Below are 27,913 nucleotides of genomic sequence, written 5' to 3' on the forward strand. Positions count from 1 at the left end.
CTTTGAGCTGGAGAAGGACCTAGGACTTATATCCCTTTTTGAATACGGCAAGTTGTTGGAAGATAGTTAATAAGCTTGGAACTCAAATTCAACTGGGTTTACTCAAAAACCAGCCACGTGGTTAACAATTCCTGCCTTAATCACCCAAGTATTATTGTCATATTTTTGATACCTATCATGTTTGACAATAATCTGGCACTTTGTGATGACCACACATTTTTTTTCTGATAAAATAGATAGCATAATAACCTACATTGTCAGTGAAATAAATTACTTTATAGATTGGCTATCTACAGGAATGAATTTTAAGCAGTGCACAAAAAAAAACTGGAAGTCCAGAATCGTTAACAGAACATAAAACTGCATCATCAGTAATTTTTTTTTCATTCTTTTGTCCGCCCTAAAATCAGCAAAATGTGGATACCAACTATTCTTACGCGCTTGGAGCAGCGCACGCGTCACTAAACCGGTTTCGCGTTGCCGCCGTGCCTACTATGACGACTGTGACCGTACAATCGGTTCCAAAATAAACATCTTTCACTATCAATAACTTTTCTTTTTTGTACTAAAACACGACAAAATAAAAATGTACATATCTATAAAACTTATTTAACTACAAGTTGACAAAGTTTGCGCACTGGATAAAATTCATTCCTGTATAGGGTAGTCAGTCGTTATGGACTACAAGCATTTAAAAAAAGCAACCAGAGAGATCTGGCACTCGTGCTATCGTGATATGCAATCACATGACTAGACTACCGTCATAAGTAAGAAATATAAGCCGACACATGAGGTACCTGCTGGAAACCGTGACGGAGTTACCAAAACTGTACTTCACCTCAATTATAGACCCCACAACGGCAGTCCTACCTGGTGTAAAGTTGCCCATTGGTTCATATCTCTGGGAATTTACTGTCTCTATGTGGTCTCTATTATCAGCTCACCTTCACTATATTGTAGACTCTCAACGAAACATTCACTGTTATATTTACAATGTTGGGTTTACATTAACGGGCTACGGCGAATAATGGCTTCTAATGTCGATTATGGTGCTCAAGCATTTGTGCAGACACAGGCGCACTCACTATTCCTTCACTCTCAAATCTCGATGGGACGGCAATCCCACACCGGAGAGAAAGTGCGCCAATACAACACGTATCTTCGGCCGTGAATGTCGCCCCAGCATTCAAAGAATTCGAATCATCAGTGATTCATACTGTTATCTTAACGTTTCTGACCTATATGTTTGTCTTTAGTGTCCACTTCAACTGCATATATTACAATTATATAATAGATACAGTTGAGATACCGTTACGTTTTTTAAATTGGTGGATTTCATACCTAATGTTTCGTAGTTGATTTCTGATTAAATTTTCAAGAACCTTGTTATCCTATGAGTTAAAAACGCTAAAACAGCTACACGGAAATACACTGATTATATATATACTCTACTAATCTAATCAAAAATTAGGATTGCTTCATTTAATTCTCGTATAATCAACGCGATAAACAAGACTGAAGACGGTGACGAGACAGAATATATATATATTTTTAAAGGCAAGCTTATTGCAGATCTAAAGTATTCTTAGTTTGGCTTCCATCATGGCACAATATAATTTTGAGGGTGAAATCCAAAACATTCATGATCGTCAGCTGGAATTTATTAACAGTGTGATCGAAAAACTAGGATACAAGAACAGCAAAGTGACGTTTAATGCTGTTGGAACGGCAGGTGACAATTATGTGGCAAATGTTAAAAGGATCATTGTAGAGGGAGAAAGTGGCAATTTGTCCATAATTGCGAAAATAGCACCAACATCAGAAGTCCTGCGACAATCGTTTGATAGTGGACCTTTGTTCGGTAATGAGAGTTTTGTGTACTCGAAAGTCTTACCGAAGTTCTTGCAACTGCAAAAGCAAGCGGGAGTGCCAGTAGAAGAACAAATTAAATTCCCAAAATGTTACGGATCACTCAGTGAAGCGCCCAATGAAGTAATACTACTGGAAGATGTCAAACTGAGCGGCTATACTATGCTGGATCGATTTATACCCCTCACAGACTACGTTGTGAAAGGTGTTTTAAAAAGTTTAGCAGTGTGGCATTCAATGTCTTACGTCTTAAAAGTGAAGGAGCCTGAAACTTACAATCTCTTCAGGGATACCTTAGTTGACTTATGGGGAATTATGGCTGAAAAGAAAGATAGTCCAGCACTTGTGTTTTTAAATCAAATCGAAACTATGGCCATTGGCATTTTAGCTGATTACCCAGAATACCAGAATATTTTAAGACACAAAGTTTCTGGTTCAATTGAAAAAGCGGCGAAGATGCAAAAAGTTGAATATGGGAATAGATTTGCAGTTATTCAACATGGCGATACTTGGACCAATAATATTATGTTCAAATTTGAGGTAAGTGATTTAAGTGATTTTTTATTTTGTTATTTTTTTTTGTAGAAGAAAATTAAGTTTGTTGCAATTGTCTGTCTGTCTGTTATTTTACAGACTAGATATAGGAATTTCACTTTACTTAAATATGCTTTTCTATTCCCATATAAACCAATAAAAAAAAGAAGATTGTTAGAAAATTTGGAATGGCCATTAGAAACCACAAAAGATCCCACTCTGAATCTGTGGGTCATGAATGTTCAATATTATTCTTGGGCCTAAATTGATCTTTATATGTATATCTTCAAAACCTAGGTACTCAATATTCTTTTGTCAATAAGATTTTTAGTAATTGTTTTTATTTCCCTAAACTAATAAATATCACTTATATTCTCCCATAACTGGGATGAATAAAAATAGTAACACAGTTTTCTCAAATCTATACTAATATTATAAAGCTGAATAGTTTGTTTGTTTGTTTGTTTGAACGCGCTAATCTCAGGAACTACTGGTCCGATTTGAAAATTTCTTTCAGTGTTTATCTAACACTGAAAGAAATGTTTATCTAACACTGAAAGAAATTTTCAAGGAAGGCTATAGGCTACTTTTTATCCCGGTACGGGAAGTAGTTCCCACGGGATGCGGGTGAAACCACTGGCAGAAGCTAGTCTATACTAATATTATAAAGCTGAAGAGTTTGTTTGTTTGTTTGAACGCGCTAATCTCAGGAACTACTGGTCCGATTTGAAAATTTTTTTCAGTATTAGATAGCCCATTTATAGAGGAAGGCTATAGGCTACTTTTTATCCCGGTACGGGAAGTAGTTCCCACGGGATGCGGGTGAAACCGCTGGCAGAAGCTAGTGAAATTATAAAATAGCACGCCTTTTTGCATCTTCGCCTAGACTCTTTATAATAAAACTTTTTTTGGTATTTCAGGGAGACGAATTAACAGAAACTATGTTAATAGACTACCAAGGTGCGAGGAACTCAAGCCCTGTAAGCGACCTGATGTATTTCCTCTTCACCTGCACTCACCACGAAGCTAGGGTAGAATATTACTACGAATGGCTGGACTACTATCACTCGCAATTAGAGAATTCACTATCAAACTTTGGAATAAAAGCCAACTATGTCTACCCTAGGGATCAGTTAGACGCTGATATGAAGAGGTATGGCAAATTAGCTCTGGGCAACTCTATAGTAACAAATAGCATTATAGTACTGAAACCCGAAGAAGCCAGTAAGGTTAAAGACCAGATGGAGTCGGCTGATATGAGTAACATGAATGCAGTGAACAATATGGAACCTGCAACGATATTAGCGTACAAGAAGAAGCTTATTGGAATTCTGGAGAGTTTTGATAGGTTCGGTTTACTGTGATTCTACCATGTTAATGCCAATCTTTAATTAAGGCTACATTTTTGAATGTAATGATGTGAGTGCTTATAAATGTATTTTTGGTGTATGCTTTGTTGTATGTCCTTTTATAATGTATAGAGATTTAAGCGCTGCTCATTGCTACCTCATGACCATTTATTTTTGTTTGTTAATAAATAAGTAAAGAAAAACTTAGAAGATAACACTTAGAACATAAGTCCTGTCAGTTGCGTGATGGAAAGAAAAGACTATTACCACCATATTTAACAGTAACCACCTCTATATCATACTTTAATTTTACCTGCCCAGTATTTCTATACTCGCCTTTTATGATTTAATTGTGATTATGTGTATTAAAAATAATTAAGTTAAACAATACTTAACCAATACCCTCTGAAAACCTATCTGATTGTCATACGGTCAGTAGAAAGGTTGAGATTGCATCGCTATTCTTTAGGTATAGTTCAAACTTCACTTTTGTCCGTAAATAAAAATAGAATTGTCGTTATTTTATTACTTTTAATATACATGATAACTTTATGTTGTTGTTTTTTTTGTAGAACTATTTAAGTCCGGTTATTTTATTCAGTGTTTCTTAGGGCCCCATATTAAGCCCATTCCTATTTTTGGATTGCATACTTGTACCAGTATTTTTTATCATACCATTCAGTGACAATCTGTGATTTAATGCTTGTAGTGGATAACTCATATACCCATTTACGAGTATGTATATTTACATAGGTATATATTATTTGACTGTAGGTAAGTCCAGTTTGTTATTGATACTTTTATATATTTTATTTTACTTAAATGATTTGTTAATACTACAGCTTCCACTGTCTGAAATGAAAACTGAAAACTATGTGTTTGGATTATTGAATAAATTATTTTTGAGTTTGTGAAATAGTTACAATGAGTTTGTTTATTCTTCGGCTTAGAGGAAGAAATTATAATCTTTTTTTTTGTCGGACAAGGTAAGGTTTTAATATTCCATATTTTTCCAGTATCTCTGTCCTCCTTCAACAACGATAGATTTAATCTGATATAAGATAAATCCATTTTCATCACCCTATGTGCAGAACTTACTTCCGTTGGCTCTACAAACCGTTTGTGGGTCTTGGCCTCCTCTACAATCATCCTCCAGTTATCACGAACCTTGGCTGTTCTTCTCCAGTTGGTAAACTTTCCCATCTTTCTGAGAATGCATCTATGTATGTGCAGAACGGTCTAGCCAAAAATCTACAGTAATAATGTTGGTGATGACAACGGCTATTAATAACAATGTGAATGAGCTGGATACATTTATTTTGACGATAAGAAAATATAAATAATAAACCCAAACAGTTTTAAAGACTACGTCAACATCGCCTTCTTTCCAAGAAATTAATTATTACCTGTAATTTAATATAATCTAATTTCTTGATCCATACTATTCACAGTAATGAAGTGTTGATTAATTTCCATGAATAAATATTTACCCGATTACATCTATCGTTATTATAATATCTAAATACGTGTTCAGGATATGGATTATCTTTTTTATTTAAAAACTATTTATATAAATCCGTATCGATGAAGTATAGATATTCCTACACTTTAAAGGTAATTTGCTAATAATTTAATCACCTTGATCATTTTCTTTTCTTAACTTGTCTCAGCTGGAAAGGCATTGAAATTTTTGCTCAAGATCGAAAGAAGACGAAAAGCCGTTTGCGGGCGTAACGTCCCCAAAAAGGGATAACAGGATGTCATACTTTTATTCTGTGTTTCGGAGGGCACGTTAAACGTTAAGGTCTCGGCTGTCATTGAGCATCTTTGGCAATCGTTATGGGTAGTCAAAAAACAGTAAGCCTAACACCAGTCTTACCAATTGGGATATTGGTTTGCCCTGGTAACTGGGTCGAGGTTGTCGGACAGGCAGTAGCTCCTTGTAAAACACTGGTACTCAGCTGAATCCGGTGAGTCCGGAGGCCGACCTCAACGTAGTTGGGAAAAGGCTCGGCAGACGATGTCATCAATATTATCAAATGGTATTTGAAGTTCAGTGGTGCTTCTATTACATAATAAGATTTCCATATCAGTGAAATAATTACGGTCACTACGATAGTAATTACGTTTCACACTGATAATCTTTAACATGAACATTATAAACAAGATTTCCAATGACGACAAAAATATTTTTTTAATGTTTAGGAATCACTCTATAAATTCCTTCTCTATTGTTGATTTTAATACTATAAATATACTAGACAAAAATAGAACAATGATTGTGTTTTGGACGGCACGTAAAACTGTAGGTCCCGGCTGTCATTTAATATCTTTGGCAGTCGTTACGGGTAGGCATAAGCCAGTAAGTCTAACACCAGTCTTATCTAAGTGTATTGGGTTGCCCGTGTAACTGGGTTGAGAAAGTGAGATAGGCAGTCGCTTCTTGTAAAATATTGGTACTCAACTGCATCCGGCTAGACTGGAAGCTAACCCCAACCTAGTTGGGAAAAGGCTCAGGAGATAATTATGAAATAAACAATTTCTATTCTTTGTTGGATAGTCAACAAAAACTAAAAGAAACCTAAATATTTGAGTAAAATTAATGTGCGATATCAGTATGGACATTGGAACAGTCTCAAGGCTAATATCAGTAGGTACAAAACAATTGGGTTTCAGAGGAAAATTATCGAAAAATTAAAGATACTGATAAGATAACTGCATAACTAAGAACTAAATGTGTCATTTTACATAATTGTCAGAAATTATATTTTATAACTTACTAGCGGTTTTCCCGCGGTGTCACCCGCGTCCCGTGGGAGCTACTACCCGCACCGGGATAAAATATAGCCTATGTTACTCGTAGATAATGTAGCTTTCTAATGGTGAAAGAATATTTAAAATCGGTCCAGTAGTTTTTGAGTTTATTCATTACAACGAAACAAACAAACAAAGTTTTCCTCTTTATAATATTAATGTAGATTGAATCACCCCTAAAATAATTTGTCCCCACTAGCTATTTTCTGCGGTTACGCTCGCATCACGATGAAAGTTACGCTATCCTAATAAAAATAGGAGTTATAATCTTCCCTCATGAAGGACACTTAACTATGGTTACTACAGGAATAAAACAATTGGGACAGTTCCTGTAATCAGTTCGTTTAAACCAACACATTAAACAAGCTTTATAGTACATATTACTAAATATAACTATATACTGAAAATAAAAGGCTAATATAAATACTTTCATACTTTATAAATAAGTTAAATTGAAACAAAACATTCATTCATAGTTTTACAGTAAACCGAACTCATGGAAACTATCAATGAGTCCAACAATTCTCTTGCGGAGACGAAGAATTGTTTCACCCTGTAGATTTTGAGTTGTCATTGATTCAGCAATTTCGTTAATTCCAGCAGTCCTCATAGCTTCCAAAATCTCAGCAGCTTCCGTAGTATCTCTCATTAGAACATTTGCTAGGAGAAGACTCAGACCAAACAGTAGTTTGGCGTATCTTTTCAAATCTGCATCTAACTGGTCTTTAGGGTAAATAAAGTTGGCTTTCAGCCCAAAGTTCGATAGTGACTTGTCTAACTCTGAGTGATAATAGTCTAACCAGTTGTAGAAGTTCTTAGACCTGGTCTCATGGTCGGTGCAGTTGAGGATCATGTAGAGAAGGTCGACTACTGGGCTCACGTTGTTGGAAGCTTGGTAGTCAATCATGATGGATTGTACTGGTCCTTCTTCTCCCTGGAATCAAAAAATGAAAGGTTATGAACCGTTGAAGAGTTCCCTGAATTTTTCTTTGTCGAATTATTGTTTGCAATAGGTAAAGTCTATGTCGGTGTAAAGATCTAGTTAGAATAAGTCCAAACAAGGTAGTTTGTAGACATACATAGTTGTGGAGTTCCATCGACTCTCTATAATCTCTATCATCAGGTCAGCTCTAAATCTTCCCTGTTTTAGCATCAGACACATTCTTAGATCTTAAGTTTTTACCCTATACGAGTCTACAAGTGTCAAAAGTTATTCCCGTTTTATTAGGGTTCCCGTCAAATAAGAGTTTCCTACCATTATGCATCCCTTAAATTAATTACAGTCCAAAAAACATTAAAATCAACAGCGATTTGAGACCCCTCATCTTTTTGGAACAGTTTAAAAATAGACAAAGTATGAATCACATAATATACAAAACCGATTACGTGGAATAACATGGTCTGAGGAAAAACAATATCTTAATCCTTTATCATATAATTTATAAAATGTCTTTTGCCTACGGTTATTGCCAAGGCTTTTGATTATCTGATAATATTACAAGATTAATAACTGACGTGTCTATCGGCTAAATTAATCTTATTGCAATTACCGGTCAAGTTTGAGGCTAATCACCAACTGTGGGTTCTGAAGGAAAAATATTTTTACACATAATAAAATTATTACAGATGGCAATCTGGTAATCGCATATTTTTAAGTAAAAAGTAATCTGATAATTTCGAAACATGCTAAAGTTAAATATTTTTCGGCATTTGTTGTTAAGAGAATTTAGCAAAATATTTAAATTCAGGAAGAATTCCTTTAAACTGATTTACTATATTATATTTAAGATAACCTAGACGACAAAGCTTTGCATAATTTTTTGAACCAAACTGATAGAGGGCTTTTTGCCCCAAATATTCTTGGGGCAAATATTTTGGAAATCATTATACATAGGTGTTTTTGAGATACAGATTATAGGCATCATAAGAAATGCATAGCATTTCTAAAATACATATGTTAAAAATATACCATGGCCCCATTCCTTGTCTAGTTTTAACTCAAAACATCTTATCGAATTTATTTGTAGAACCTACGTTTAAAAACGAAATCATTCATTATAAGTATTAAATATGAAAAATACGAACTCTTGTTAATTTCTAGCTTATTATTTCCATGCAGAACCCTAAGCTGCGTTCAATCTTACCGCCTTACTTATCATGTGACTGTCTTTTTTTCAAATACTAATAACAACTAAAATAAACAAAATAACAATTTAAATGAAAAACAAATACTTGCCATTTTGAACATAATGTTGTTTGTCCATGCATCTCCTTGCTGAATGATCAAATGCTTTTGATTCTCATGCTTGAGTATCTTCTTTCTGACCGCAAACATGTCTGTCATTTTATTTTTTAATATTCTTTTATGTTCTTCATCCTCAACGACAGCAATGAGCTGATTCTCCAGATTTGCAATTTGCATTTCAAATTGTGGAATTGCAGCCATGACATCCCAAACATCCATTAATTTAGCTTTCAGTTGATCATACTTTTCAGGTTCCTTATTCTTCATTGCAAAAGAAAGAGAATGTAGTATAGCAAAATTCCTCAGAATACTTTTAACACAATCATCAGACAAAGATTCAAACTTGTCCAACATAGTGTAACCTGATTCATTAAGGTCTTCCAAAATGATAACTTCGTTGGGTTGCTCAGTGAGAGTTCCGTAGCATTTTGCGAATCTTAGTTGTTCTTCTTCAGGCACTCCTGCAGCTATTTGCAAGGACACAAACTTTGGCAGTACCTCCGTATACATAACAGTCTCATTATTGAACATGATTCCAGTGTTCGTAGTTTGGCGGGCTATCTCATTTGTGGGAGCAATTTTAATAATTAGCTTCAGGGTGTCATGTTCACCTTCGATATGGATCCTCTTAATATTTGCCACGAAATTATCACCAGCCTTTCCGACTGGATGGAAGACCACCTTGCTGGCATTTAACTCTTGCTCTAAAACCACTTTATTGATGAACTCCAGTTGGCGTTCAGATATATTGGACAGGTCACCTTCAAAGTTGTATTGTGCCATGTTTACCGTTAATACTAAATAAAGTATATTATTGAGTTTTAATTTATAGATTTTTTTATCTCAGTGAATGTAGAACGGATGTATTTGTGATAAGATAATTCTGTGTTTAAAGTGTAATTGGTTGATATGTATCCTTAAGAAACATAAAGATTTTATAATGTGGTTGCTAGTTATTTAATATTGTATAATAGTCTATTATTGTTTGATGTGGTATTTTTTGTAAAAGAACATGGTCGAAAATAATAACCCTCCATTTATCGACATTTTTATCTTCTTCTTCCTAATATTTAAGTAAAACTATTTTTGTAGCTGAGTCAACAAACAAGGTGTTTTATGTGTGACAAAAATCACTATTCATTAATTTAAATTCTATTGTAATTATTTTTGGAACATTTCATTTAACTGGGTTTATAATCAATAAGGTTTGAGGTATGCGTCCATTTTGGTGGGGGGAAAGTCCCCAATTTAAAAAGATTTATGCTTATCATATGACGTTAGTACGAACTAAATTGTGAGGCAGAACAGTGTGACCGAGGTCTGGTGCTACGTTAATCTATCAGTAATCATATTATTATATCTTTGGCGTGAAGTGAATCATATTAGTAGTACATTAAAAATTCTTCTGTCTGCAGCCTCCACGTATCCATATCAAAGATAGCCCATAATCGTTGTCTTCGATTAATGGGATAACTAACCCTGGAACTAACAATTTTTCTAATGTTACAAACAAACGGACTGTTTAGATGTATATAGCATTAGATTATGTAGAATCCTAAATTAGTGTATTCATAATTGCCCCCTAACAGTTGCCATGCCTTGATCATGAATCACACTGATATCAAATCGTAGTAACCTTAATTTATATTCAGTTTTAATCAGCAATCGTTGTATTTAAGATTAGATTAAAGTTGTTGTAATTACTGTGGATAACCTACTCGTATTCAGTGTGGTGCGATGTCATGATCTGTTTTTGAAATTACCTACTCAGGATCACAAAGGAGTGCAACCGAATTTTGAAATTTTGATTAAGTTTTTTATTTATAGTTTTTCAATCCCAGCCTTGAAGATTTCTTTTCAATGAATATACCTATAGATTATCTTAATATGATTTCAATAACGTAAACTTACGTGCTTACTCAATCTGCTTTCGTATGTGTATTGTATAGTTCAGTACTCTTTCGATAGATGGCAGTAGTTGTCGTTACTCTATGTTGGTTTAGTGCGCATTCTAGTTTCTTCCAAAACGTTACAGGTATAACTAAACCGCTATTCTCCGTAGTTCCACCCGAGTCCCATTCAACTTTCCATATGGGGCTATGGAATAGCCTAAAATGTATTTCCAAAATTCTTGACTTCCACAAAGCCTTTCCACAAACGCGGATTTTCCGAGCAGACTTTCCAAGTGACATCATCCGAGTCGTACAGGTCACTTGGTTTTTCAGCTTGGAAAATCCATGTATTTTTTTAAATTATTAATTTACCAGATTTCCAGGATATTGAATATTTAGGACTGTTTTTAGCTTCAAAATGCTTTAATTTTTTAAATAGAATCAAAAATGCTAATTATGATTTGCGTAGGTGACTTCAGTCACCGGTCTAATCTGAATATCTATTGGAAAAACAATATATATTGCTAAGTGAATTTTCCAATAATAGAATGTTTTATCAATTAATATCAACGAGTCATAACAACTTGCAAAAACAATGAACAGGTTTTAACAAATATTTATTGCATCATTCAATTATCACAGCTTAGAAAACAATGTTCATAAAAATCACACGAAATTAAATTCTTTCATACTAGCTACTAGGTCATTCACTTTCGTTTTGATTCGATCAAAAGTTTTGCTCTGCATTTGTTGGATAGTCATAGACTCAGCTATTTCACTCAATTCAGTAGTCTTTATAGCTTCCATCATCTCACTGGCTTCTTCAGTATCTCTCAATAGAAGGTTACACAAGAGTATACACAAGCTGAAAAGAACGCTGGAGTATTTCTTCAAATCTGCATCCAACTGTTCCCTTGGATAAATAGAACTGACATCCAAGCCAAAGTTTGACAGTGACTTGTCAAGCTCCGAATGATAATAGTCTATCCAGTCGTAATAGTGTTTGGACCTCGTTTCATGGTCGGTGCAGTTCAAAATAATGTAGAAGAGATCAATTACGGGGTTGCCGAAATTAGACGCTTGATAGTCGATCATGGCTGATTGCACCGAATCTTCTCCCTGGAAACAAGTGAAATATTTATAAATAACTATGTAACTACTAAATATATAGAGTATGGACCATCACAGACATGTTTCATCAGAATCAGGATGTTTGGAATGCAATAATTAATTTACTTCTAAGAGTAAAACACATGCCACAAAGAGTGTACAAGTTGGTATGAACGTAGATGGAAAGGTACGTGAAATAAAATATGGATAAATGAAAGACTGAGAATGAATGGAGTAGTGTAAGCGAAAAACCAATGAATAAATAAAATACTTACCACTTTAAACAACATATTGTTAGTCCAAGCATCACCTTGTTGAATAACTGAATACTTATTATCTTCATTTTTTATTAAATCAGACCGCTTTTGAACGATGTTGCTCAGTTTATTTCTAAGTATTTCTTTATCTGCGTCATTGTCAACAAATACCAACATTTCAGTTTCCATTGATTTTGTCACAATGACAAACTCTGGGTTTTCATACATGAGCGTCCAAATGTTTGTTAGTTTTCCTTTGATCTCTTCAAAAGTTTCTGGTTCCTGTTTAGACAATGCGTGTGAAAGAGAATGGTAAATTGCAAAGCTTTTTAAGATGCTCCTCACACATTCATTGGACAAAGACTGGAACTTGTCCAACATGCTGAATCCCGATTCTTTCAAGTCTTCTAAAATAATAACTTCATTGGGTTGCTCAGTGAGAGATCCGTAGCATTTTGCAAATCTTAGTTGTTCTTCTTCAGGTACTCCCACTGCTTTCTGCAATGACAAAAACTTTGGCAATACCTCCATGTACATGCAATGTTCATTCTTGAACATCATTGCCGTATTCGACATCATGCGAGCCATTTCGATGGATGGTGCAATTTTCAGAATCATTTTCATACTTCCATTGTCACTTTCAATGTTGATCCTCTTTACATTTGAAGCGAAATTATCACCAGCTTTTCCAACTGGTTCTAGTACAACTTTTTTGACTTTTAAGTCTTGTTCTGAAATAACTTTCTTAACGAACTCCAGTTGGCGTTCCGTAATATTTTCTAAATCACCTTCGATATTGTATTGCGCCATGATTGCGTTTAATACTAACCTGAAATCGTGATATTATTTTTTATTTATAGTACTTTTTATCAATGAACAAGTCCTAATTGAATGGAAGAATATTTTGTGATAAGATTTAAAAAATATAGATTTGACGTAAAAACAGTATCTATCTCGACGATTCCCATTGGTCGAAAGTTATTATCAAACAGCTTCCTCAAGTGGATTCACCTGAGTCCCGTGGTATTTAAATGTAGTTTTCCTCAATTTCCATCAAAATTTAAACATTCTCTTACCCTTATCAATGGATTATTGCGTTTGTTTATTTATCATCTAGACAGATTTAGTAAGTGAAAATATTTTTCAATATTAAAATTTTTTATCAAGATAATTTTTCAAGTCATCTTAAGTTGCGAAACCTACATCAGATTACATTTACTAATTATAAAAATGACAAGAATAATCATTGCAGCCCAGGTTTGAGCCACAAGGCTTTAACTCCAGAATAGGAATAATATAATGAAATTCTCTTTGAATCATCAAGTCTAGAGAAGTATTGCCATTATATCAAGCTGCTTCAATCAATAAAATTTTCTTAATCAACATTATATATTTTAGACCAAAAATTCAATATCTATCAAAGAAAGACAGATTCCAGTAGTTTGATGTGCTGGCGTCTGTACATTTGACTTTCCTCACTCCTCTTTACTGTCCATTCACCTAATACCAAGAATTATAGATCAGCCACAGATTTGAAAAATTGACAACCAAGCATTTTTGCAGCTATTCTAGCAGCTGCTTATGAGAGTAAATAGTCTTTGTTTTTTCTACAATGTAAAGGAAAAATAACGAAAAAACTTTCTTCAGAGCATTTATTTCGCACAAGGTATACCACAAGTTCTCCGTCTGTTTGCAACTATCACAAATACTTAAATTCTTGGAAACTAGTTATAAGATCACCCACTCTCTTCTTAATTCGATCACACGTCTTACTTTGCAGTTGTTGACTTTTCATGGCTTCAACCATTTCACTCATTTCAATATTTTCCATAGCTTCCATTAGTTCACTGGCTTCGTTTGTATCCCTCATGAGAAGATTAGATGCAAGTGCGCAGACACTGAAAAGCATACTTGAGTATTTCTTCAAATCTGCATCCAACTGGTTTCTGGGATAAACATAACTCACTTCCATACCAAAGTTCGACAGTGACTTGTCCAGCTCCGAGTGATAATAGTCTATCCAGTCGTAATAGTGTTTAGACCTGGTCTCATGGTCGGTACAATTGAAGATCATGTAGAAAAGATCCACCACAGGGTTCCCGTAATGTGATCCTTGATAATCAATTATGACTGATTGCACTGAATCTCCTCCCTGGAAATTAAATTAATAAAGGTTAAGAAACTTAATGTATAAAGACACTGGATTTATTTATTGATTATAAAAAGGCAAGTGCATGAATTAGGTAATGCCAAAAAATCTTCGTATGTAATTGTTTGACTGTGTTAGGAATCGATAACTGAAAAACACTGCCTAAATGTAATTGAATTAATTTATTCTCAAATCTCAAATAGACTAGCTAAAACATTGAATGTTGCTAATAAAATGTGATCGACCAGTGGAAGACTTGTGATTAAAAATAATAACAACTTTGACGCTTTTGTTTATGCAATGACAACACAATATTACATTCACATAGCGCCAAATTTTTCGAAAATGCCTTAATTTTTTTGCTTGGTTTGTCAAGTTTTGAAGTAGCTTTGAAGTAGTTTTGAAGAAGCTTTAAAGTAAGGATTAAAACTTACCAGTTTAAATAATATATTGTTCGTCCAAGCATCGCCTTGCTGTATTACTGAATGTTTATTATCTTCGTTCTTTAGTAGTTCGTTTCGTATTTGGTTGATATTGCTAAGTTTATTTTCTAGGATACTTTTGTGAGTATCATTATCAAACAGTGCTATCATTTCAGCTTCCATTGCTTTTATCATCATAATAAAATCTGGTTTTTCGAACACAAGTGACCACATACTCGTCAATTTGCTCCTAATTTCATCAAACATTTCTGGTTCTTGTTTCTGCAGTACATATGATAGGGAATGATAAATAGCAAAACTTTTCAAGACACTCTTAACACATTCATCTGTTAAAGACTTAAACTTATCCAACATTATATAATCTGATTCATTCAGGTCTTCTAAAATAATAACTTCGTTGGGTTGCTCAGTGAAGGATCCGTAGCATTTTGCGAATCTTAATTGTTCTTCTTGCGGCACTCCTGTAGCTTTTTGAAGTGACAGAAACTTGGGCAAAACTTCAGTATACATAATATGCTCATTTTTAAACTGAGTTTCAGTGTTTGTAGCCTGACGAACCAATTCAATCGAAGGTGCAATTTTGAGAATCATTTTCGTGTTTCCATTGTCAGTTTCAATGTTGATCCTTTTAACGCTTGATGCAAAATTATCACCAGCTTTTCCGACTGGTAGGAAAACTATTTTGTTGACCTTTAAGCCTTGTTCTAGAATCACTTTATTTATAAACTCGAGTTGTATTTCATTTATATTTGAGATGTCACCTTCATAGTTGCATTGTTCCATAGTGATTTCTTGTTATAGATATTGTATAGATGTTAATGCATTTAATGTTATAGAATATACTGAATCCGTGTATATGGTCGATTTAATTTATATGCTGTGTTTATCTGTATCTTAGTGATCATTAGTAAACTAAGATACTAATTTTGTGATAAGATAAATTTTAGATGGTGTCATTTGTATTGCTTCTTAAGTAGAGTTTATTGTTTTTGTTCATAAGCATTGCGATACAAATATTACAATCTATTTTTAGATTCGTTGTTATATTACACTTTTTAATAGTTCATGATGACAATGTTATATGCTTATCTTCCGAAATAAGTCCACAAAATAATGTTTTTTAGCTATGGAGCTACATGCACAAAAGTTTGTTATAGCAAAGTTATTTGTGAGTAATGTTGCAATGACAAAAATAACAGGAGCTTAACACAAACACACAGTTATTGTTTAATACTTCTTTTGTGGTATCTCAGTCCTTTATCGAGTCGATTCCTTGTCGGGTAGATTTTAGCAATAGTTTAAGTTTTTTATAGAAAGAGTACGAAACATTTCTTAGATTTTGTGGATTTTGTAGCACCAGAAATTATGACTTGCATATGTAATGAATTTGTTGCTCCAATTTTCTGGTCCGGTCAGGATTCGTAATAAATAGAAATTTGTGGTGGTGTAGCTCCAAAGTACTCGTACTGCGAGCAAACTCCCGTGGTCCTGGATGTGTCTATTATTAACCAAACTCTGTCACTCAAGAACGCATGGAAAACACATGATCACTTACGCTATAAAAGATTTTGAGATATTTACGCGGGTGGTAATAGATATTAGATAGATTTTGGTTTATATTGTCTTACATTTATATTATAATTTTTCTTTCCACACTAAATAATATTTCATTGCACGTATAGGATCAAATCTTTCACCCGTCACTTCACTTTCGTCACACGTTTAGAAACTATACTAACAACTATTTCGATACGTTCTGTCCCAACAAAAATAATAAACAAACTGGTTCTGTTAACTTAAACCGTCAGTTAAGTGTTAACCTTGATAATCTGGTCCGTTGTAATGGCCACTTGTATTGGTGGTTCCAAAAAAAAAACCGGCCAAGCGCGAGTCGGAATCGCACACGAAGGGTTCCGTACCATTATTTGGAAAATGAGCAAAAAAATACGTTTGTTGTATGGAAACCCCCCAACATATTTACATATTTAAGTCTAGTTTCCAGTATTTGTTGTTATAGCGGGAACAAAAATACATCATGTGTGAAAATTTCAGCTCTAACTATCACGGTTCACAAATCACATCCTGGTATCATCGGTATGACAGTCTGGTGACAGACGGACGGACGGACGGACGGAGGAACAAAAACAATGGGGTCCCGTTTTATCCTTTTGGTACGGAACCCTAAAAATCGTCAAAATTGATACTTAATTACTTCAAGGTTATTTCCATGTTAATATTTGGTTAGCTCAAGTAATTCACATTTTCCTGTTATTTCGTCACAGAGACATACTTGGTCTAATAATATCAGTCATCAAACTCAGTAAGATGAAGACATGGAAAACAAAATGACTAGCGGAGATGTCATAACGCTAAATCTCCTAAGAAAGGAGCGCGCTAAAATGCGGGTGCGGCTAGACGCCTTTTATAGAACCTGCACATTATTTTCTAAATAAAATCTAAATATATAAAACTCAAAGGTGACTGACTGACTGACTGACTGACATAGTGATCTATCAACGCACAGCTGAAACCACTGGACGGATCGGGCTGAAATTTGGCATGCAGGTAGATGTTATGACGTAGGCATCCGCTAAGAAAGGATTTTGATCAATTCTACCCCCAAGGGGATAAAATAGGGGATGAAAGTTTGTATGAAACTTTGTCAATTTTAAACCAATCGGACTGAGACTTTGCATGCATAAAGCTACTATGGCGTAGGCAACCCTTAAGAAAGGATTTTGATAAATTCCATCCCTAAGGGGATAAAATAGGGGATGAAAGTTTGTATACTTCTTAACGCGAGCGAAGCGGCGGGCAAAAGCTAGTCACCAATAAATCAACTAACCAATATTTTTAAAGGTTCGTTTTAATTTAGCACGGAACTCTAACGTCACGATAGTAACTAATCACGCCTATCGAACGTTGATTGACGTACAAAAGAAGGCACCTGACCTACCTTCTTTAGGACATTACGTTAGTAATGCTATGTTGTTGGAACAGTTTTTTTTACTATGTATTGTAAATATACTTACGCATGGAAAATAATCGATAAACAAGGACCAAGATGAAACGAAGGAGTATTTGAAATATATTCTTTCAGTTAAGTGAATTCAGGAGGATTAATTTTGATTTAAATATGATGAGTACTAATAGATAGATGCCATATTTGGAAGGTCAACTAACAGTTAAGTAAATAAATCAAACCCAGTTATCATTGAGAGTGATTTTTTATTTTTTGAAACGTTAATGGTATAAAATCACACCAAAGCCTTAACCTTAACAACGCCATATATTAAGTAGTATAAAATATTCATTACAGTATTAAAATAGGTCGAATTGATGTAAAGTTTCAATAAGTTCACCAACTTTCTTATTAATACGTTCAACAGTTCCACTTTGTAGGTCTAGCGTATTCATAGTATCAGCAATATCAGCTTCGTTTTCCATATTTTTCATAGAATCTTTCAATTTACCAGCTTCACTACTATCCCTTTGTATAACATTAATCATTAAAAGCACAATACCAAGAATGATTTTGGCATATTTTTTCAAGTCTGCATCTATTTGATCTCTTGTGTAGAATTCGTTGACTTTAAGACCGAAGTAGGAGAGGAAATTGTCCATTTCTGAGTGGTAGTAGTCAATCCAGTCGTGGAAGTGTTTAGACCTGGCCTCATGGTCGGTGCAGTGGAAGATCATGAAGAGAATATCACTCATGGGATTGTTGTTATTGGCCCCTTGGTAGTCGAGCAAGACTGATTGTAGCTTGTCATCTTCCTGTAAGCGATTAAATAAATCATGGTTAATGATATTGTCTAATAATAAGAGATAATGTTTGAACATGTATGTGCAGGTTTTGTTAGTTTCAATGAATTGTATTGATAAGAATATGACCATGAAACTGATAACTATGCTACTGGCATGGTATATCATGCCAGCGTACGCCCATATGTTCCCACTTTTAGGCAGTATGAAACAGTTATTGAGCGAAAAATTAAATAATGAATAATTCAAACTCTAATTTCGGGTACAATCTTATCGCTGGCTATATTTTTAGCCCTTGCATGCTTAAGACAATCCACCCTACTCAGAGACATTTAATGATTACTTAAATCACTCCTTAGTGACGGAATGTCATACAAATCCTTCACTAAGGAATAGCTTAAGTAACCATTAAATGTCTCTGAGTGGGGAGGAATGCAATAAACAGTATTCTACAATTACAAAGCAATAAAGATTTTGTGTCCTATCATTTCATTTATCAAATTACGTTATACGCATTTACAATCTGATGATAAACTGGTAATAGGTGCATCATTATTATCGTTAATTGGTACTATTTTTATTCGCCCCTGTATTTCTAATAATGCATTACAAACTTACCAATTTAAACAATATGTTATTTGTCCATCCATCGCCATGTTGAATAATTGTATGATTTCTATCATTCTCAGATTCGGTCACTTTTTTTCTCTCAAGTATACCATCAGTGATTTTGTTTCTAAGCAAATTTTTATGATCTTCATTCTGAATAATTTCTAAAAATCTAGCTTCCATTGTGTCTTTGAGCATTTGAATTTGAAAATCTCCGAAGGTTGACCATGGGTCCTTTAGATCTTCTTTAAGTTGCTTGTAAAATTCTGGTTCTTGACTTTTTAATGCGTAAGAAAGAGAATGAAGTACAGCGAAGCTCTTTAAGAAATTTCTTACATATTTATCTGGTAGACTCTTAAACTTATCCATCATACTGAAACCTGATTCACTCAAATCTTCCAAAATTATTATTTCGTTGGGTTCTTCACTGAGAGATCCATAACATTTCGCGTATTTCAATTGTTCTTCTTGTGGTACACCAGCGGCTTTCTGAAGCTGCACAAACTTTGGCAATACCTTCGTATATACAACATGCTCATTTCGGAACATTAATCCACTTTGGTACGTTTGTCGAGCCACTTCATTCGAAGGTGCAATTTTAATTATCATTTTCATATTACCATTTTCACCTTCTATGTTGATCCTTTTCACATTTCCCATAAAATTATCACCAGCTTGTCCAAGTTGGTGGAAAACAACTTTTTTTACTTTTAAATCTTGTTCATTAACCACTTCATTGATGAAATTTAGTTGGCGATCATTAAAACTGGAGTAATCGCCTTCGAAGTTGTATTTCGCCATGATTGCAAATTGTACTAACTCGAATGACAAAAGTAACTTTAATTTATTGGATCTGTTATCGTCAATATGCCGAGTCACTATTAATCAGATATATTTGTGATAAGATTATGGATTGTCTTGGATTAAACTAAAAACATAATAGACAATGATGCAATAAACTCCAGTTTTCGTTGACCTGTACTTGGATAGAAAATTGGTTATCATCTTTAGGATTATACGTCTCTCTCTCAATATATTTAATTCATGTAGAAACATGCTTAATTGTACAAGAGTTTAATTCATAACTCTTTTATATGAATTCTGTTATATTGACATTCAAACATTTAAGTACACAAAATTTTAACTTAATATAAACAATAAACTTGGTAACCTAATTTAACATGTATGTAGATATTTACAATTTATTTATTTATTATACTTTTTGCACACATTTTACAAAAAAAAAAAAACAATGTACAAAGGTGGACTTAACGCCTTAGGCGTTGTCTACCAGTCAACCTTTACGTGGAGGAGAAATTTCATGGCAGGTGCACTAAATATGTATATAAGACAAATCGAAAATATATAAACGTAATCTTAATTTGTGACACGATTGTCCAGTAAATACAGTGTCCGATGAATTAGTAAACAGCAGAATTAAGTATGAAGCGAAAAGAGAGTATACTTAGAAATTATTGATGTCTGAATGTTCTATTGTAGATTTAAAACTGAATTGAAGTAGGTATAAAACCTAAACTCTGAAAAACTTCAAGTATAAGGACTTCATCGCAGGAGATCAGTTGTAAGATATACTTGTCTATACAAGATAAAACATGATGAGATAAGAATGAGATAACTAATCGGAGATACTCTATGACGGCTTGTTTTGATCGGATATTACCTACTGTAGACTAATCTTCTAAAATGGAAAACCCTCAATTGTAAAAACCAAATGTCAAACTTCTTTAAATGTCCATACATATGTGCTGCAGAAGAATGCACAGTGAATTAATTAAAATTGGTATTGTGAAGTTAAGTAAATTACGCCTGCTGGGGGAGGCCTACAAGCGTGGACGGTAATAGATATGATGATGATCATGTACCTTACTATGTACATGTCAACATGATCTGATTTCGATAGTCAAACAGTTTAAGATAGTACGTATATAGGTATATTAATAATTTATGTAAAATTCATCGCTTAAAACAAATCAAATTTATTGTACGACTCAATAAATCCACCAATTTTCTTATTAATACGCGCAACGGTTCCCTTTTCCAAGGAGTCAGATTTCATTGTATCTACCAAATCATCTTCATGTTCCATATTCCTCATATTATCTATAACCACGCCAGCTTCTTTAGAATCCCTCATCGCAAGATTTGTGATTAGAAGAGAAATAGCCAATAGTGGTTTGGCATATCTTTTCAGATCTGCATCTAACTGATCTCGGGGGTAAACGTTATCAGCTCTTAGACCAAAGTACGATAAGGATTTATCCAACTTCGTGTGATAATAGTCTATCCAGTCGTGGAAGTTCTGAGCTCTCATTTCATGGTCAGTGCATATGATGATCATGAAAAGGATATCGCTCACTGGGCTGTTGTCATTTGAAGCTTGGAAGTCGACCAAGCATGATTGTATTGAATCGTCTACCTGTGAACAATAAGAAAATGAATATGGGATATAATTTTCACTAAATTGTACAAGGTCAAATGAGGCAAGATATCACTTACATATTACAACCGGAAAAAGAAGTATACTATGAAATTAGGTATGGACAAAATAATTTACTAAAGTCAGTAGGTAAAAATTGTATTTAAGATAAAACTTACCACTCTAAACATGATATTATTAGTCCACGCATCACCGTGCTGAATAACCGTATAATTAGTATCCTTTTCTGAATTGCGAATTTTCCGCAATTTAAATCCGTCAGTTATTTTATTTTTAAACAAATTTTTATAAGTCTCGTCTTCTATGATTGCTGTAATGTCTTTTTCAATATTTTCCATGAACATCATAGATTGCTCACTTTCAGCAATACGTTCCCAAGTATCTCTCAACTCTTCTCTTAACTTATTGTAAGTTTCTGGATCTTGTTTCTTCATTACAAAAGAAAGAGAATGGAACACAGCAAAAGTTTTCAAGAAGTTCCTAACATATTCATCTGGAAGACTCTTGAATTTGTCCATCATACTGAAGTTTGAATCATTAAGATCTTCTAGAAGAATGACTTCATTGGGTTCTTCATTAAGAGATCCGTAACATTTCGCGTATCTCAGCCATTCTTCTTGCGGCACCCCTGCGTCTTTCTGCACCTGTACAAATTTCGGCAACACCTCTGTGTACATAATATGTTCATTCTTGAACATGAGTCCAGTGTTATAGGTTAGACGAGTCATTTCATTTGAGCTTGCAATTTTAAGAATCATTCTTAAAGTTTCATTTTCTCCTTCGACGATGATCCTTTTAACATTTCCCATAAAATTATCACCAGCCTGACCAAGCTGCTGGAAAACCACTTTTTTTACTTTAACATCTTGTTCCAGGATCACTTCGTTAATATAATCCAGTTGTCGTGCGTTTAGACTTGCAAAATCACCTTCAAAATTGTATTGTGCCATCGTTGCGAGATATACTGACTTGATATTAGGAAGACTATTAATATATAGGGATGCTTTATCGAATGCTTCACTTAATACACTGATCGGATATATTTTAGATAAGATAGAATTAATAGCCTATTCATGCAGCTTCTGCCCATCATTTTGAACATTTTTATAGTCTTTAAACACTCAGAAATAGCGTCACTTTTCGTTGATGAAAAATGATATAATCGAACTAGTAACTTCGCAAATAGTTATCTACGCCTTCAAATAAAAATAAACAACATTTCCATCTTCAGAATGATAAAAAGTCGGTACACCTACGTCTTTTCAGTAATCTCGATAACTTCACTTTATCCAACCGCAAGATATGTCGTATTTTGACACCATGTAAGTGGATGAAATGATAACTATAATATACAAAACAATAGTTTTGTCTTTTGATTTCCTTAATGAATAGCAACAGTTATGTTATTGTATACATTATTATGTTGTAAGTTGTGTGTATTTTCTAAGTAAATCGTGGACACCAATGGTAATATGAGCGAAGGGAATCCGCCAGCGGTCCTTCTTCGAGACATCGCAAGGGTGTAGATATTTTTTTTTAAGTACTGGTTCAGTAGGAATAATTTATTGGAAGTACGATGTACCTAACAATAAACATACATATGCTAATAATATTACTGCAAAGTCATCATAACAACTATAATTACTTATGTAATTTTGGCTGTTCAATTTTTTTGCACGAGAGTCAAAAAACCTGAGAGTACGCTACAAATTACGTAATCGTCAAATTAATAAGAAATCTACAGAATTTTACGGAAAACATGTACAGAGGTCATTCAAAATACTTCGATGTAATCATTGACTAGGAGGTGATTTCAAAACGGGGCGAAGAAAAAAAATTATGATGATAGGAATACAAAAAAGACAAAATTAACGAACGGTAACATAAAAACTATTCATTTTATTTCAACATTTTAATACAAATCAAACTGTTCATAAGTATTTATAATTCCAATAACTCTATTTTTGATACGATTGATAGTTTCAACACCAAGTTTCTGTTTTTTAATCAGTTCAGACCTTTCTTCTGCAGCTACGTTCTTTATTGCTTCTGAGAGCTCTCCAGCTTCTCTAGAATCTCTCATCAAGAACGTATTGAAAGTTATACAAAGATAAAACATAACTCTGCCGTATTTTTTCAAGTCTGCGCTTAGCTGGGTCCTAGGATACACGAGGTCAGCTTTAAGGTGAAATGCTGATAGTGACTTGACAAACTCGGAATGATAATAATCCATCCAGTCGTGGAAATGGATAGATCTCGATGCATGGTCGGTGCAAGTTAGCAACATGAAGAGAAGGTCGACTGCTGGGTTGCCGTTGCTGGATGCTTGATAGTCTATCATGATTGTTTGGATAGATTCGCCTCCCTGTGAAAGAAAGTGGGATTGTAAGTGATCCGATTTTACTACTGTAAATAATTATACAAAAATACTGTTTGTTGTACTGTAATTAATTTAATTGAAGATGGAAAAACAGCTATGTAAGTGTACATATCTGACAAACGGAGATTGTTGGAAGTATCATGAAATCTGAAATGAGGATGTTTGAAACATCTCAAAATTCAAAATTTCTTGAATGTAGTAGAGTGACGTTATTTTCGTCATCATGATACCAAGGGCTTATCTTAATATCGGCCACAAAAAAATAATAATTGTAACTTACATTGATAAGCAATCAGTATTACATTATCGTGTCAAAGTAATTCAGTCATTATGAATGGTGGTCTTACGTCAGTTTTTTTTTATAACGTTATCAAAGTTGGTAACAGTAACGTCAACTCCGTGGCTTTATTACTACACTAGCTTCCACCAGTGGATTCACCCGCATTCCGTGGGAACTACTAGGCACAGCTGTATCATAAATAGTCTGGAGCCTTCTTCAATAAATGGGCTATCTAGAACTGGAATATTCCTTCAAATCGTTCTAGTAAATAATAATAATAATAAATAAATGTTTTATTGGCATAAAAAATAAAATACAATTACAAAGGAAGCCCTGGCTCCTGTGCTAGGTGAGACCTGTGTTACAGGAGCCAGTGTCTTCACCCGTTTTTTTAGAACAACACTTTATATGCAATAAAATCTAAGGACAAAATAAGTAAATACATAAGAAAAAATAATTAATGATATGCTTGCTCTTTTGCTAAGTGGTGTGATGAGAGTCTGAATGTGAATATGTATGGGTTGTGCTCTTTGTGTGTATTTGTGTGTATGAGTGTGTGTGTGTATGTAAATGTATGTAAAGTAAATTATGTGGTAAGACATCAAACTCTTCAGTTTTATACTCATTATCAGTTTAAAGCAGTGGTTCTTAACCGGTGGTCTGCGGCCCACTGGTGGTCCCTGGAGGCATTCCAAGTGGTCCGCGAAGCTTGGCTTTGCCATGTTGCTATACGTTATCTAACTTAATTTTTATCGACTTATAATTGCGAGCGGGGGTTTTCGCATGGACGTATATCGGGTGTGTCGTACCTAGTCCATTCATGAAAATGTATGTTTGGGCTACATTTTACGTAATATTTGGTTGAAGTCCGATAAAAATTTCGCACTCGCTTCGCTCGCATATTCAGAAACTATATTTTGGCATTTGTCAACAAACAAAAAGTTAAGTACGTTTGGGCTAAATTTTACGTAATATTTAGTTTAAGTCTGATAAAATTTCGCGATCGCTTCGCTCGCGTATTCAGAAGCTAAATTATGGCCCTTATTTTTGCATTTGTCAACAAACAAAATGTTTGGGCTAAATTTTACGTAATTTTTGTTTTAAGTCCGATAAAAAATTTCGCACTCGCTTCGCTCGCGCATTTGATAACTACATAGGCAAGTTTTTATTTATTTGCATTTGCTTACCCACACGACTGCCGACATGCGTTTAGCTTTGAGTAGAACTGACCCACAAATTCAGTTTTTTTTTTTTAAATAAATAATAAAGAAATGAGTGCTAATTTAGGTAAACCGATGAGGTGGTCCCTGGCAAGACAAACTTTAGTTAAAGTGGTCCCTCATGTCAAAAAGGTTAAGAACCACTGGTTTAAAGGATACAAGTAAATATTTAGCGTCTTACATCAAATTAACACAGAAATAAGATAAAAACTTACCATTTTAAACATAAAATTATTCGTCCAAGCGTCACCCTGTTGAATAACTGAATATCTATGATCCTCTTTTGCCAGTACCTGAGCCAGTAAATCAATGAATTCTGGGAGCTTATTTTCAATATAACTTTTATCATGATCATCATCAAGCACCGACAGAACTTCAGCTTCTACAATCTTTGCTTGTTCCGAGAAATTTTCTTTCGAAAATACGTTAGACCACATTTCTGTCAATTTCTTTGTTATATCAGCATGTGTTTCTGGTTCTTGAATCTTCAGCACTTGCGAAAGAGAATGTAAAAGAGCAAAGTTTTTTAGAATGCTTCTGACACATTCGTCAGATAAAGGCTCAAATTTGTTCAACATGACATAATTAGAATCATTCAAGTCTTCTAAAATTAAAGTTTCATACGGAGGTTCATGGAAAGACCCGTAGCATTTTGCATATTTTAAACGATCTTCTTCCGGCACTCCCGCTGCTTTCTGTAGTTCCACCAATTTAGGTAAAACTTCTGTATACATGATGTGTTCATTGTAGAATGTGATGTGAGCGTTTGTAGCCGCACGAGCATTTTCTGTAGACGCGGCCACTTTGACAATCATATTCACGTTTCCACTTTCACCTTCAATACAGAGTCTTCTCACATGTCCTATGAAATTATCACCAGCTTGACCCACTACTTTGAACACCACTTTCTTAGCTTTGATATCCAGTTCTGATATCACATTACTGATGAATTCAAGTTGACGCTCGTTGAAACTTGCATATTCTCCATCAAAATTGTATGTCGCCATGTTTGATTTTTTGCAATTTGACTACTTTGCAAACATGGATGCCTTTTTATTTATAGAGATTTTTTATCATTATCTAAACCTAATCTGTAATAATGTTCGATAATGTTTACCCATAGTATGATAAATATGAGGAAAACATAAAGTGCGAGTATGTAATCCTTTAAAATAAAAACAAATAGAAAATCATTGTCATAATGAGCTTTTTATTGATTTAAATTGTTATTAAGTCAGAATGATTTACACTATTTATAGAAACCCTAACTGTTCCGCCCGGTTTCACTTACCCTCCAAGAGAATTACTTTCTGCACCTTGATAGAGTGGTCACAATGTTTTTAAAGAGAAATATTAAGTTAATGCTTTCTCTTTTAGATAGTAGTCTTTACAAAATTCTGTAGGTTTATTTAGGTACAAAAACAATAACGAAAATCCATAGAATTTTGGAAAATCCCAAGTGTTAGTCACCTTTCAATATACCTAAATATTGTCAGTTGATGTTTGTCAGTATAGTTCTTTCTTCACGATAAGATGATATCCCTGACAGATCATAACTGATAGTTAAAGTGATATAACTTTTCGAAATTCGATCTATTTAATATAACATCAAAACAGTTGTCAACAAAATGAATGAATGGGAATTCCTAGGCGGTCGGTGACTAATCTTGAAATGAATCAACACCCAAATGAAATAATACAAAATCTTAAAATATGTAATACCGAGTTTCTTCATGTTCCTCAAAGCATCAAAATCCTGACTGAAATTACTATTTACGTCTTTGTCAGTCATTTTGGTAAGTAACACCGCAGGAAAACTCAAAAATACACCTGAGATAAAACTTAAGATCAGTATTAGTAGGACTATACATACATACGTCCCTTAGTATCAAAATTGATTCTTGACTACCGACCACCCAAACTTTACCCTTAGATAATATTTTTAAATTATGTTATTAATTAATATTTAAAGTTTCAATTAATTAGGTAGGTATATTTGCACTAGCTTACTCGCTACTAAAAGTTTCATTGAAATCCTTTCATGTGTTTCCGCGTAAAGAATTTATAAACATTCACACACACCCTTACAAACTTTTCCCTGTATAATATTAGAAGTAACTATTAGGTAATCTATGTGGCACCACATATTACCGTAATAGTTACATGATAATAATTTGGCACTAAATGTAAACACAGAATACACTTGTGGTCACAAATAAGTTTCGCGGCTAACTAAATTGCCAAAAATCGTGCAGTTGACTTTACCGAATTCTTAAAGGCAATGTCAAAGTATTTACTACTTCTCAAGTTCACCAACAACATACCTTAACGTCCGGTTTTTTTAAACAACTGTTCAACGTGAACGCTCAATCCTTCTCCGTGTAAGAGGAGGCCTGTGCCCAGCAGTGGGACGATAAAAAGGCTGCAACACACACAACGTAAAAATTCATAGTAAACGGTAGTTTTAAGAAAACTGACGTTTATGTTGTCAGCGAACTTGGGCCTTATTAATTTGTCAATTTTGAAGATCCGTGCAATT

The 27,913-nt window shown here is 34.1% G+C and overlaps 6 protein-coding genes across 7 annotated transcripts; 1 reads left to right on the forward strand and 5 right to left on the reverse strand.

The window, feature by feature from the left end:
- The first annotated feature begins 1,533 nt into the window (after positions 1 to 1,533).
- On the forward strand, positions 1,534 to 4,674 carry LOC124635906. The gene is made up of 2 exons (XM_047171861.1): positions 1,534 to 2,409; positions 3,324 to 4,674. The coding sequence occupies exons 1-2, from the start codon at positions 1,603 to 1,605 to the stop codon at positions 3,765 to 3,767; spliced, it is 1,251 nt and encodes a 416-aa protein (XP_047027817.1). The 5' UTR covers positions 1,534 to 1,602; the 3' UTR covers positions 3,768 to 4,674.
- Positions 4,675 to 6,986: 2,312 nt separating this feature from the next.
- On the reverse strand, positions 6,987 to 9,632 carry LOC124635586. Its single transcript, XM_047171512.1, has 2 exons — positions 8,803 to 9,632; positions 6,987 to 7,500 (listed from the first exon to the last, which is right to left on the reverse strand). The coding sequence occupies exons 1-2, from the start codon at positions 9,592 to 9,594 to the stop codon at positions 7,045 to 7,047; spliced, it is 1,248 nt and encodes a 415-aa protein (XP_047027468.1). The 5' UTR covers positions 9,595 to 9,632; the 3' UTR covers positions 6,987 to 7,044.
- Positions 9,633 to 11,303: 1,671 nt separating this feature from the next.
- Positions 11,304 to 13,591, reverse strand: LOC124635587. Its single transcript, XM_047171513.1, has 2 exons — positions 12,089 to 13,591; positions 11,304 to 11,822 (listed from the first exon to the last, which is right to left on the reverse strand). The coding sequence occupies exons 1-2, from the start codon at positions 12,878 to 12,880 to the stop codon at positions 11,370 to 11,372; spliced, it is 1,245 nt and encodes a 414-aa protein (XP_047027469.1). The 5' UTR covers positions 12,881 to 13,591; the 3' UTR covers positions 11,304 to 11,369.
- Positions 13,592 to 13,707: 116 nt separating this feature from the next.
- LOC124635588 lies at positions 13,708 to 16,446 on the reverse strand. Its single transcript, XM_047171514.1, has 2 exons — positions 14,654 to 16,446; positions 13,708 to 14,222 (listed from the first exon to the last, which is right to left on the reverse strand). The coding sequence occupies exons 1-2, from the start codon at positions 15,443 to 15,445 to the stop codon at positions 13,770 to 13,772; spliced, it is 1,245 nt and encodes a 414-aa protein (XP_047027470.1). The 5' UTR covers positions 15,446 to 16,446; the 3' UTR covers positions 13,708 to 13,769.
- A 1,427-nt stretch (positions 16,447 to 17,873) lies between these two features.
- Positions 17,874 to 22,494, reverse strand: LOC124635795. 2 transcript variants are annotated; one of them, XR_006985064.1, is made up of 3 exons: positions 21,653 to 22,494; positions 19,046 to 21,473; positions 17,874 to 18,439 (listed from the first exon to the last, which is right to left on the reverse strand). XR_006985064.1 is itself a non-coding variant. In XM_047171750.1 (2 exons), exons 1-2 carry the CDS (start codon positions 19,835 to 19,837, stop codon positions 17,984 to 17,986), a joined length of 1,248 nt encoding a protein of 415 aa, XP_047027706.1. In that variant the 5' UTR covers positions 19,838 to 20,020; the 3' UTR covers positions 17,874 to 17,983. The 2 variants fall into 2 exon arrangements, 1 of the variants encoding a protein (XP_047027706.1); XM_047171750.1 differs by lacking the exon at positions 21,653 to 22,494 and having other exon boundaries at positions 19,046 to 20,020.
- An 868-nt stretch (positions 22,495 to 23,362) lies between these two features.
- LOC124635980 lies at positions 23,363 to 26,407 on the reverse strand. Its single transcript, XM_047171941.1, has 2 exons — positions 25,590 to 26,407; positions 23,363 to 23,859 (listed from the first exon to the last, which is right to left on the reverse strand). The coding sequence occupies exons 1-2, from the start codon at positions 26,379 to 26,381 to the stop codon at positions 23,407 to 23,409; spliced, it is 1,245 nt and encodes a 414-aa protein (XP_047027897.1). The 5' UTR covers positions 26,382 to 26,407; the 3' UTR covers positions 23,363 to 23,406.
- Positions 26,408 to 27,913: the final 1,506 nt, after the last annotated feature.

Source organism: Helicoverpa zea, chromosome 13, assembly GCF_022581195.2.
Source record: "Helicoverpa zea isolate HzStark_Cry1AcR chromosome 13, ilHelZeax1.1, whole genome shotgun sequence".
NCBI classification, from domain to species: domain Eukaryota; kingdom Metazoa; phylum Arthropoda; class Insecta; order Lepidoptera; family Noctuidae; genus Helicoverpa; species Helicoverpa zea.

Excerpts from the sequence above, each read along its gene's own strand:
- LOC124635906 (XM_047171861.1), top strand. The coding sequence starts at position 1,603 with ATGGCACAATATAATTTTGAGGGTGAAATCCAAAACATTCATGATCGT. Across the intron at positions 2,410-3,323 it reads ATATTATGTTCAAATTTGAG|GGAGACGAATTAACAGAAAC; the intron begins GTAAGTGATTTA and ends TTGGTATTTCAG.
- LOC124635586 (XM_047171512.1), bottom strand. The coding sequence starts at position 9,594 with ATGGCACAATACAACTTTGAAGGTGACCTGTCCAATATATCTGAACGC. Across the intron at positions 7,501-8,802 it reads ACAACATTATGTTCAAAATG|GGAGAAGAAGGACCAGTACA; the intron begins GCAAGTATTTGT and ends TTTTGATTCCAG.
- LOC124635587 (XM_047171513.1), bottom strand. The coding sequence starts at position 12,880 with ATGGCGCAATACAATATCGAAGGTGATTTAGAAAATATTACGGAACGC. Across the intron at positions 11,823-12,088 it reads ACAATATGTTGTTTAAAGTG|GGAGAAGATTCGGTGCAATC; the intron begins GTAAGTATTTTA and ends ACTTGTTTCCAG.
- LOC124635588 (XM_047171514.1), bottom strand. The coding sequence starts at position 15,445 with ATGGAACAATGCAACTATGAAGGTGACATCTCAAATATAAATGAAATA. Across the intron at positions 14,223-14,653 it reads ACAATATATTATTTAAACTG|GGAGGAGATTCAGTGCAATC; the intron begins GTAAGTTTTAAT and ends TTTAATTTCCAG.
- LOC124635795 (XM_047171750.1), bottom strand. The coding sequence starts at position 19,837 with ATGGCGAAATACAACTTCGAAGGCGATTACTCCAGTTTTAATGATCGC. Across the intron at positions 18,440-19,045 it reads ATAACATATTGTTTAAATTG|GAAGATGACAAGCTACAATC; the intron begins GTAAGTTTGTAA and ends AATCGCTTACAG.
- LOC124635980 (XM_047171941.1), bottom strand. The coding sequence starts at position 26,381 with ATGGCGACATACAATTTTGATGGAGAATATGCAAGTTTCAACGAGCGT. Across the intron at positions 23,860-25,589 it reads ATAATTTTATGTTTAAAATG|GGAGGCGAATCTATCCAAAC; the intron begins GTAAGTTTTTAT and ends TTTCTTTCACAG.